The sequence below is a fragment of the Taudactylus pleione genome, unplaced genomic scaffold, assembly GCF_031769625.1.
Source record: "Taudactylus pleione unplaced genomic scaffold, aTauple2 ptg000012l, whole genome shotgun sequence".
NCBI classification, from domain to species: Eukaryota; Metazoa; Chordata; class Amphibia; order Anura; family Myobatrachidae; genus Taudactylus; species Taudactylus pleione.
Window position 1 is genome coordinate 657,501 of NW_028284415.1, and position 12,049 is coordinate 669,549.

At 39.5% G+C, this 12,049-nt stretch overlaps 1 protein-coding gene across 1 annotated transcript in view; it reads right to left on the reverse strand.

The window, feature by feature from the left end:
• The window catches only part of PITPNC1 (phosphatidylinositol transfer protein cytoplasmic 1), a 285,340-nt gene that overhangs the window by 45,378 nt on the left and 227,913 nt on the right, over window positions 1–12,049 (reverse strand). Inside the window, exons 6-7 of the mRNA XM_088468531.1 lie at window positions 3,784–3,855; window positions 419–514 (exon numbers count right to left, since the gene is read on the reverse strand). Of these exons, the coding sequence (XP_088324657.1) occupies window positions 419–514; window positions 3,784–3,855 (168 nt within the window). The remainder of the gene's footprint in view (window positions 1–418; window positions 515–3,783; window positions 3,856–12,049) is intronic.

Sequence of the window (12,049 nt, forward strand, 5' to 3'; positions counted from 1 at the left end):
CAAACCAGCAACCCTGCAAAAGGATGTGCAGAGCACAGTTACAAATGCTGAAATGTGGGCTTGTCCTGTGTACGGTGGACAATTGCCACAAAAAAAGTGTAAAGTGATGCCCTCTGCATAGTCTATGGTTTGTAAACTACCTTCATCATTTCCCACCATTCACAGTACTCACAGCATCCATAACATTGTGGCTGCTACCTAAACTCTGACCTTTACTGAGCTAAACCCAAGATGATGCTTATAAAGGATATTATAACAATTAATATTTGAGGTTTCATTTAACAAAAACAGCTTAAGAGCAGAATAGTAGTAGGTGGGCAAGGCTGCATTACAACCAATGGTCACTTTATCTTTAACAAATTTTTTTTGTACATTTTTTTGGAAGAGTTAAGTCATGGGGCCCTAAAGGGCCACTTACCTCAGACTCCTTATAATATCTCTCTGGGATCTCGTCACATGCTATATCAATGAAACAAACATCTCTCTCCATGTCTTTCGCTTCATTCTCAAATATCTGCATTAAACAAAAGGCAAAACAGCAAATCATAGAGATGCACATATGTGTATAAACTACAGTGCATTAAAAGTAATGGAAAACAAAATGTATCATGTTTGTAGCAAATATTACAATGAAAACTTATTTTTTAGCTAAATGACACTTAAGTCCACATACTGTATATTTAACTTGTAACCATCCTTGCAAATTGTATACATCTGTTTAAGTTTGTGTTTAATGTACTGTGCCCATTTTTTTTCCGGATGATTGAGAAACACAACTGGGATCTCGTATCTAAAAAAAGACGTTATGCAAGAGGTTCCAAAGACTAGAATACGTATTTAACTACTGCTCATTGTCATATACACAGACATGATCACTGAGAGTGCTACATTATTTATTAAATAGAGCAGTGGTTCCCAAACTTTTTGAATCACGGCACCCTAGAGTATCAGAATTGTTTTCCAAGCACCCCTAAGCCAAAAGTTTCATATTGAGAAATTCTGAAAAAATTAATAAATTAAGTAAATTGTGCTTACTTGTCATCCTTAGGTTCAGTTATGTGGTAGTAGACAGGCTTTTCCTTCTCTTTGTCCACATATTTACATTACAATGACTATAAATAATTTGATTTGGTTCCAGACCACCATCCTGAGGCACCCCTGCAAGTGTCCTGAGGCACCCCAAGGTACCACGGCACACAGTTTGGGAACCACTGAAATAGAGGAATGCCAGTGGTGCAAGAGACGTGTAGCGTATAAAGGCAATTTAAAATATTTAGGCAGTCATCTAGAAAGAGTGTTCCTTAACTATGTAGATGACAAAGAACATGCAGATGACATTAACTTATTTTGGAAGAATATGTTTTGTGATAAGCGCTCAAAAAGGGGGAGCAGCTAGGTACTGGAGGTGTCCTTACTCCAAAAACAAACTTGAATTAATCGATGTGGGTACTAAGTGCTCACCTATTGAGGATAGAATTAATGATGTATCTGGATGCCCAGAGTAGAATGAATTAATTAAATGAATATATAATAAATGAAGAAATCTGAGTGACTCTAGTATATGTATATAAATGAAGTTGTTTACTGACTTGGTAGACTCATTGCTCCAATTTTCAACAACTTTGGTTAAAAATCCCAAATCCGGGTGTGCTTGCCAGGGAATTTAGATGGCTCCTTTAGGGTGCCTCTATCCATATTGTTAAAGTGACACCAGTGATGTCAGTAGTGAACTTCCTGCCCTACCACAAGGATCTTGTTGCAAGCCCGATGGTCACGATAATCGCGACCATCGCCAGGCTGCCCGCTAAAGCTGTGGGTGGTCACCCACAGCTTAGCGAGTGGCCTGGAGGCCGGTGAAAAAAAAAAAAAACGGCCCGCCCTGATTCAGAGCGAGCGCTTGCAAATAGCGAGCGCCTTTGAATCAGGGCCTATATGTAGAGGCAAGGACAGGGTGGAAGGAAAGATCCTTTTCATTGGGCTCAGGGTCGTGTGACATATCTCGGTCTGCGGATTCCGTGTACTCCTACTGCTCTATATTCCACCAACATTACTTACTTCATTCTAATTAATAATTATATTTATTTAAAAGCAACAAAAAGGTATTCAAATAGTAAATGAGCATTTACTTCCCAAATTTAACAGGTCTTCAATTTGAAAGCATTAGGTAAGTAAAATTATTGGCTTCTTGATCTAACATAACATCCATTCTTTTGATGTTCTTTTTTTTTATTTAATTTGCTTGTTTTTTGGGGTATACTGATGGTAATACCATACCGAGTTATTGTGAACGTATCCCACTAGTGTACTTTCCACCTTGGCCACAAGATGGCAGAACATGAATTCCAGTGAAAAGCACTCATAATAGAAATGAGAGACTTGACATTGTTATTAACCAAATGGAAAAGAAACATTGCTATTATTGGTACTGTCAGCGTCTCTTATAGTATTGTAAAAAGCTGAGATATTTTCCCACTCGGCACATGAAAAAAATTAAAAGGAATGATCTCGATTCATAGAGTGGGTGAGGTACTGGATCTTCCAGTATTGCAACAGTCTTTCTCTCCACTGAGGAGATTGTTACATGTGAATCTGTAAATATATAATTGAATAAGGCAGCTTGCATTTGCATATTTAAAATAAATCTAATATAAGTGTTAAAATTGCTCTGGGAGCTCCCTGTCTGATAAACTGAAAACGCATATAACTTCAGCCAGTATGGTAATTGCATATGCATCCGCGATAGCTCAAATTTTATTAAAAAATAATGTCCTCTTAATGATGAAAGCTGTATGATAGTGTTGGTCCTCCCCATTACCTGCAAACATCCATATTTCAGGTTTTGTAAACTATGTTTTATTACCCAAATGGCATTATATAAAAATTGATGGACATATATGGATGGATCTCTCTTAAAAATTAAAATGGGGGTTAACCCATCACTGAGTGTATTAACATCTATATACATCTTGTATGACAATTGCATAACTAATACAGCAAACTGTTAACTCAACATAAGCAGCAAAAACTATGTAACAGAGTTTTGTGACCAAATATAACTATGCAATTGAAAAAACAAAAACAAAAAAAAACACATTATTAAAAACTTTCCAATTAATGATAACATTATTTGCAAATTGCTGTTATTTTTTTCTGGTGCCTTATATTTCTGATTGTAAAAGGAAAATGTATATACACATTAGCTACTCTAGGTCTATGTGGGTTAATGGTTTTGAAGATTGCGGCAACATTGCTACAAAAAAAAAGCTAACTACTCACAGTCACAGCTTACTACCAAGATCTATTTTAGTGAATAGACAAGGAAAGGAAAGGAAAGTGAAAATCTAGACTACTACATGCCTCACAACTGCCCCGATTTAGTCAGATCAGCGCTGTTTTGAGCACTCTGACCATCCTTCCCAAGCAGGTCATGAAGGACAGACGTTTTGGAGATATGATCTAGTTCACTGCTGCGGTGAAGGGATGCTGTATGCACCTGCCACAATGTGCATGACATTCAAAGGGTACTTTTAGGGGAGGGGTGGTCCAGACTGGCGGAAGTGCTGGACACACCCTCTGGTGGTGGGGTGGGGTAAGCTATTATACTTTCAACCTCAATTGATATGGGTTTACTAAATTATCCATCTCAAAAGTACTGGCGTCTATGTTAAAATAGCTTAGAAAACAGTATTACTTAATAAAACTATTAAACCATAATTCATCTTATTAACAATACTTGAATCTGAAATTAATAAAGATTCAATAAGATCAAAGTTGAATACTCACACTGTCGTTGGAACCCATATTGTCTTCATACTTTGTCTCTATATGTATGGAAAATTTAGGAAGAAATGAGCACTGCAATGAAACAAGAAAAAATACAAAATATCAATGTAGAGAGACAACAGAAAAAAAATCTTCTACAGATTAGTATTTGCTACGTTTAATGAGAAATATCATCACAATAGTTCTTGTTGATCAAAAAGGTTATTATTATTAGATCCCATAGCAGGTCACATTGGTTTTGAAAAACGTTATCATGTATACTGATAGTGTTGTATGGTGTAATTTCCCCTCACGTGTCATCTATACACCTCACTCACATGTCATCTCATATGGGTATTACTGTTTCCAAACAACAACTTTCATTTAGCCGTCCAGGCAGGACCCACACAGTGCATCACATGGTCATGCACTATCATTTAGAGTCATTGACATTATTTGTGAAGTTGTCCCTTCCAGATGATTGAAAAGAAAGAGTGTCTGTGAGTAGCTGTTAGCTCATTGTAAATGGAAAATGGCTTCAAGTTTGATGTAATTACAAGGTCAAATCAAATGGTTCATGGAACATTGAGCGATTACACTAATAGGATGTAAGTTTTTTTTGTACAGATTTTAATAATTTGATCACTAGATTCTAAATGCCCTGGGACAGAGTCTAACCATCACACCACTAGCATAAGATTCATGATGTAAGCACTGATAATTATTTAGCTACATTGTGAACGCTAAAACTGGATACACACTAGAGCAGTGGTTCTCAAACTCGTCCTCAGGACCCCACACATTTCACCTTTTCCCGGTCACCCAGCAGGTATTCATTACTCACTGAAACACCCAGCAGATCCACAGGTGGAGCTAATTATTCACTTATGATTCTGTGAGGAGACCTGGAAAACATGCACTGTTTGGGGTCCTGAGGCCCAAGTTTGAGAACCTGTGCGCTAGAGAATTATCGGGCCGATCAGACGATAATTGTATGATCTGACTGATAATTGTATAGTGTGTAAGCAGGAGCAGTCGTTAATAAGCAGCTTCAAACGCTCATGCAATGGTCAGATCGGGAGGTCGGGATCTGATGGCCTGCACAACCTATCTAGTTCCAGACCCCCAATCCCATTGAAGACATCTGAGCATATCACACAATGAGCTAAAAATTGCAAAACTGCTCAGTGTGTACAAGTGTATGCAGATCAGACAATTGCTCTGTTGGGTCAGAGAGTTTATCGGATCTGCAGAATTTATCTGAAATTCTGTACCCAGCATAAGTTACAGGAGCTAATGATTTTATCACTTGCTTATTAGTTTCTTGGGACAGTAACTGATCAATACAACACTAGATTGTAAGCTCAAGGGTACACGACCTCATCATTAAACTACAAGATTGTAAATTACTTGGAATAGACAATGGTCCTTACATTACTAAAGTTGCTTCGTACAGGGTCTTAGTCATATCTTTTAAAATATTTGGCACAGGTTCTGATTAGATGTACCTACACATCAATGTTTCCTAAGATAGTATCTGGGTTCAAGTTCAGAATATGGGGCCCCCACCTCACGCACAGACGTCATTACTGGAGAGGAGACATGTCTGCAGAGGACTCGGGCCACAGACATGCTCCCATGGTTATGCTAACAGCTGGCACCGCTGCCGCCTTCTGCACCGTCCCCGCCATTGCTTGAGGAAAGATCACAGACAAGTGTTTAGCTCACCTTTTTACCATGTGTGACAGATGCTGAGCCTCATGCACAGTCCCTGCCGCCCCTGTCATATTGCCTCAGTTAATTGCTGCCTTTTTCCCACATGCCACTGCCTCCCGCACAGTCCACACAGTCCCCGCAGAGGCTGGAGAGGAGACGTGGCTGCAGAGGACCCGGACCACAGACATGCTCCCATGGTAAAGCTAACAGCCGTCTGTGCCACCTCACGACATGGCTTGCGGGAAGCGGCGGCTGTACTGACTGTTAGCATTACCATGGGAGCAGGTTTGCGGTCCAGGTCCTCTCCTCTCCAGTGGTGGCGACTGGGTGGGAGGTGGGAACGGCACCAACTGTGCAGGAGGGAGAGGCCCCATGTTCTGAACTTGAACACAGTATCGGATTATATAATATAACAAAACTGTAAGCTCTCTGGGTCAGAATCTATTTAATACAAATTTAGATCATAAGTTTGTTTGCCCCTTATCACAGTAATTAATTTGTGCTATATGGCATATGATACGTATATTGCAGAGTCACTCAATTAACGGTTTACTACCATATACAGTCCTCCATTTTCTCCACAAATCTCTCACAATAGACCCCACAATATATTCAGAAGAAAGGAAACCATAGCCCATTTGTGATTTGTGTATCATAAATACAAATGACATAACATCATTTAGTTGTAGTGGATCAACAGTGCACAAATAACTTCATCATATCAGGGACTATTACAGCATACAGGAACTCCAGTAATACAGTAGCCCATGTATTGCTTGAAGTCAAGACCATAACTAGAAGTGTGCAAACTTGTCACCCCCAGAGAGCAGGGCATAGGGGGCAGCACCATAACTACTCTGTGGTACCTGTATTTGGCTTGTCGGGTGACCTGAACAGAATGCTGCAACCTAGAAAGACATCCAGAGACCCCCACCGTGTCTGGATGATTGTGGCGCTCAGCTTCTTCATGGTCCTAGCACCCTTGTTGTGGCATCATGATGTCACATGTGTAGGGTACGGGGCTGACTTAGGAAGAATTATCTCCCTGCTATGGTCCTGCCAGGAGCCTACCAACTGGTAACATTGGAGGCAATCATTTTGTGGGGTGAACTAAAGTTTATTATTTCACAAGGAGCAAGTGACATTTATTTATACATTTTTATTAACAATTTCTTAAATATATATATATATATATACACATACATACACACATACACACACAGCATATTCTGTTGCGCTTTACAATTGTAAACATTAATAGAACAAAACTGGGTAATAACAGACGGATATATAGGTAGGAAGGCCCTGCTCGCAAGCTTACAATCTATAAGGAAATAGGCATTGATACACAAGGATAGGTGCTATATATTGCAATTTGGTCCAGCCAGAATGCAGTTTCTTGATGGGCTGCATGATCCAGTCACACCGGAATGTCGGCCAAATGTCATGAGGATGTGAGAGAAAGACAATGTGTGAGGCTGTGTGTGGACTGTGAAAGGGGATGTAATTAGACATTGAAGCTATGAAGGTTATGTGGGCGGTTCTGGAATCTGATAAGCTTGCCTGAAGAGGAGAGTTTTCAGGGAACACTTGAAGGATTGGAGACTAGAGGAAAGTCTTATTGGCATTCCATAGAGTGGGTGCAGCCCGAAGAAAGTCCTGTAACCGTGAATGGGAGCAAGCAATGCGTGGGGATGAGAGACGCAGATCTTGTGCTGAGCGGAGAGGTCGGGTAGGGAGATATTTTGAGATGAGTGAAGAGATGTATGTTGGTGTGGTTTGATTAATAGCCTTATGTGTAAGTAAAAGTATTTTGTATTGAATACGGTACAAAACAGGCAACCAATCGAGGCTGACAGAGCGGGGCAGCAGACGATGAACATTTGGCAAGCAAGATAAGCCTTGCAGCTGCATTCATAATGGATTGTAATGGCGATAGCCTGTTTATGGGAAGACCAGTAATGAGACTATTGCAATAGTCAATGCGGGAAATAATAAGTGCATGGATTAAAGTTTTTACAGTGTCTTGTGTGAGATATGGTCGAATTTTGGATATGTTTTATAGATGTATGTAACATGATTTTGAGACAGATTGAATGTGGAGAACAAAGGACAGTTAGGAGTTAAGGGTGACACCAAGGCAACGGGCTTGTGGGGCAGGGTGGATTGTCGAGTTATCAACAGTGATAGAGAGATCAGGTTGGTAACTGTTATTGGCAGGTGGAAATATAATTAATTCTGTTTTAGAAATATTAAGTTTTAGGTGGCGACATGACATCCAAGATGAAATTGCAGAAAGACATTCAGTGAAACGGACCAGTACAGATGGTGATAAATCTGGGGAAGATAGGTAGATTTGAGTATCATCCGCATACAGATGGTACTGAAATCCAAAAGAGCAGATTAGTTTGACATCAGTGAAGCGTAAGCTGGGTCATTCCATGGTAACTCACGTTACAAAGTGACATAGCAAGTATATGCACGGCTATCAGCAGCAAAAGGAATTTATGTGAACTTCATTTTATTTACTGAGAAAATAAGAAGAAATATTCCTGGACTGCACACCGTAAATATATATAATGGGAGGTGCTACCTGATGAGACTAATCGCAGGCACAGAAACAGACAAATCTCAGGTGCACAACTCCAAATTACTGATAATATATAAATGCAATAAAATTTAGCAATCAATAGAGGTTTTTAGCATAATCATGGCCAAGGTTATGGGCCTACCCACCATATTCAAGAGGTTACCTGGATATGGTGGGTAGGCCCATAACCTTGGCCATGATTATGCTAAAAACCTCTATTCATTGCAAAATGTTATTGCATTTATATATTATCAGTAATTTGGAGTTGTGCACCTGAGATTTGTCTGTTTCTGAGAAAATAATAAGACAGGTCATGCTTTAAAAACTATATACAGAAATTGCTAATTGTTTGCTATGTCACTTTGTAACGCGAGTTACCATGGAATGACCCAGCCACAACAAACTGTCTCCACTCTGTGTATGTGATAGATCCACTTACAAATTCATATTGTTCACACCCAGACATATAAGTGTCTGGTTTCAAACATTAATCTTCCAACAGATTAATACATTATTATTTTTATTACTAACGCTTATAAATATATCATCACTATATTATGCGGTATTGAAATGAGACTATCATTCACACAAGTTCCTGCCCTGTTGGATCTTACAAACTATGGGGGAAATTGATCAAATCTTGGAAAGATATCAAGTGAAGAAATTGCTCACCGCAAACAATCCGCTTCTTATGGAGCGTACACACGGTCAGATTTGTCAGACTTGTCAGATTTGTCAGATGAACGACTGAACGATTAAACGATTTGAACGATTTGAACGATTTTTGACTGCATTAAAATGAATGGAATCGTCCAAGTCTGACTGCAAACCCATCAGATGTCAGATATCGTTATCTGACAAACGGGAACGCGCATCGTTGATCGTCCATCGTTCAGGCATGTCAGATATGAACGATTTTCCTTCAGATATGAACGACTGAACGATTTTTAAATCGTTATCGTTCATATCTGAAGGAAAAATCTGATCGTGTGTATGCACCATTACTGTGATTTTTCTAGCACAGCCTAAAATAACTGATAGGATGGTAATGACAACTTCTCCAATATCTCTCTCCAAGATTTGATAAATCTCACCTTATATTCACTAACACATAAAAACATACAAATACTAGTTTCCATTTTGTCAATAAATAAATAAAATGTTAAAAAAATAAAATAAATAGGAGATTTTAGGTGTTAGTGTAATAAAATTCAAGCAATCTAATAAACAATCATAAAACACCTAAATTACACAAATAAAGTCAAAAGCAAGAATTAAGCACGAGCAGCTGATGTTGTCTTTCTATAATTAGCCTACCAGTATGTTTTTGAACTGTGGGAGGAAGTCCGAGCATCTGGAGGAAACCCGCACAAACCAACTCCACACAGATAATACCCTGGTCGAATATTAACTCATTCCAATTAACTGCTATTCAGTGGGCTCTGCCCATATATTGATATGTCTTGGCTTAGAACATGGGCTACTATGGTATGAACAGAAAAACTCTGTACATTTTGCTATTGGCCACAGAAACGATCTTAAAATTTGAAAGAATTATTCAATCTGCCATTGTTGTTGCATAGATTGGGTCCTGAAAGGAACAGCAAACTGTAAAATGCATGAACGAATATCAATACAAGAGGCATGACACCCATTATGCAGCCTATAATTGTAACAATTTGCTGATATCAAAAGGGGCGGAGCCTAGGCATACTGGGTTATGGTCTCTGCAAAGTGGTTGCTGGCTTGATATACATACAAAGGGGATGTAATTTATATGCCGGAGGACGGGATGCCGGCAGTTGAAATACCAACGTCGGAATCCTGCCGCCCCGCAAAATGCCAACGCCAATATCCCGAAGGAGATCAGGATACCGGTGTCGGCATCATGACCGCCGGAATCCCGAACTAAGGATCCGGGTAAGTATCAGCGCGTTAGCCGTGGATAGAGGATTAGGGACCCCTGGGGGGAAATTAGGGTTAGGCACCCCCCAGGGAGGGTTAGGCACCACCTGGGGGGGGTTAATGGAAGGGCATCCCCCCGGGAGGGTTAGGTTCAGGGTGCGGGAAGGGGGAGTTAGGGTTAGGCACCACCTGGGGGGGAGGTTAGGGTTAGGCACCACTAAGGGAGGGTTGGGATAGGGTACTTACCAGCCTCCATCAGTATCTTCAATAGTTCAGCTGCCGGTATTTCATACCCAACCCCATACAAGGAAACAGACATAGTCAGCATTTACAGGGACAGGCACACATACATATGCACAAACAGTATCCATGCTTCCACTTAAACAGCTAGAATGCCTATTACATTGTCAATTCTAAATACAGCATTGAGATCTGCATTAGAGCAAAATTACTTCTTCCTGTAATTTATAAGATTAGGAATATGTGTCATATGGATCTGGCATATCATTGAAAGGTAATTAAAAAGTAGCCTGTATTCACGAGTGTCCTATTTAATTAATACTTTCTATGATTCATCAAACCAGACAGCGTGCATTTCACCAGATGGTTTAAACTGGCCCTCAGCATCAATTAACAAGCATACACAAATATCTGCCTACAGGTTTACACCAGGACCAGAAAATGAGGTCGGGTAAATTCCTGCCTGCAAGTCTTATTAATTATCATTCAGAAATCTGTGAAAGGAACAGGAACGCTCCCGGAAATTAGAGCGGTATGATGTGAAAAAAATTGGGGGCGGGTGGGGATACTTAGAAAATTCAGTCTGCTGAATTCTCTCAGCCATTCAGGGAATGAAAACATGCAAAGAATCCTGGGGCTTGTAGAAATGTGCAGAGTGTGACAATAGCAAATTCTAATCTTTAAACATAAATCATAAAGAAAGTAGGTTATATGAACAAATATGCTCCATGTTAGGGTGAACATATTGCCTGACCACACACCCCATGGCGAAGGCATCAATTTTGTAGCTTTTACCATCACCTCAATAATAAATGTATTTGTTTATTTTATTAGTAATCTACATCCACCTCTTTATTTTGCCATTCATATTTCAGGTTTACAAGATCTCATTAAGATCTAAATATTGGTCACTTACACTCTAGCGCTGGGACATTTTTTTGTCTTTTAACACCACACAGTGGAAGCAGCCATTTTGAGGCCTCAACCAATATGCATGAGAATGCAGTCTTTCAATTAACAAAGTACCAGTTACATCACCGAAAAACTCTGCGTCTCAATTAAGTCCCTGATTCCTAGCAATATGACTGGCTTTGTGATGTCATTGGTTTCTAGTGATATAACTGGCTTTTTATGAGTTGAAATGCTTCAAACATATGCATATTGGTTCCTCAGTAATGCCACTGTTTCCTACTAATGTCAATGACTCCTAATAAGTTGATACAATTAAATTACATTAATAGCGGTTCTCCATTAATGAGTGATGTCACTAGTACCGATTGAGTTGACCGGTTGCAATTTCATGGCTATTGTTTCCTCAGAACGTTCCTCTTTCTTCAGTTACTGCAGCTGCTTTTTTGGTGATGGCATTGGTGCCTAATGAGTTCATAGACTGCAATCACATTTCAGTTCCAGGAAGAAGTCATTTTGTTCTAATGCAGATCTCAATGCTGTATTTAGAATTGACAATTTAATAGGCATTCTAGTTGTTTAAGTTGATGCATTGCAATGCAACTGATTTTTAGTCATGTGAATGGCAGTTAGAGATGGCTGCACTTTAGATCAGCTTTGTGACCTAAATTACATGATATTATCATATTGGGGCAGATGTATGAAGCTCTGGAAAGTGATAAAGTGGAGAGTGATAAACGACCAACCACTCAGCTCCCAACTGTCATGTTACAGGATGCGTTTGAAAAATGACTGGGAGCTGATTGGCTGGTCGTTTGTCACTCTCCAATTTATCACTTCCAAAAGCTTCATACATCTGCCCAAATTTCACAAGAAATTAAAGTAGTATCACGGACAGTCATTACACCATGGTGGGGATTGTTCTGA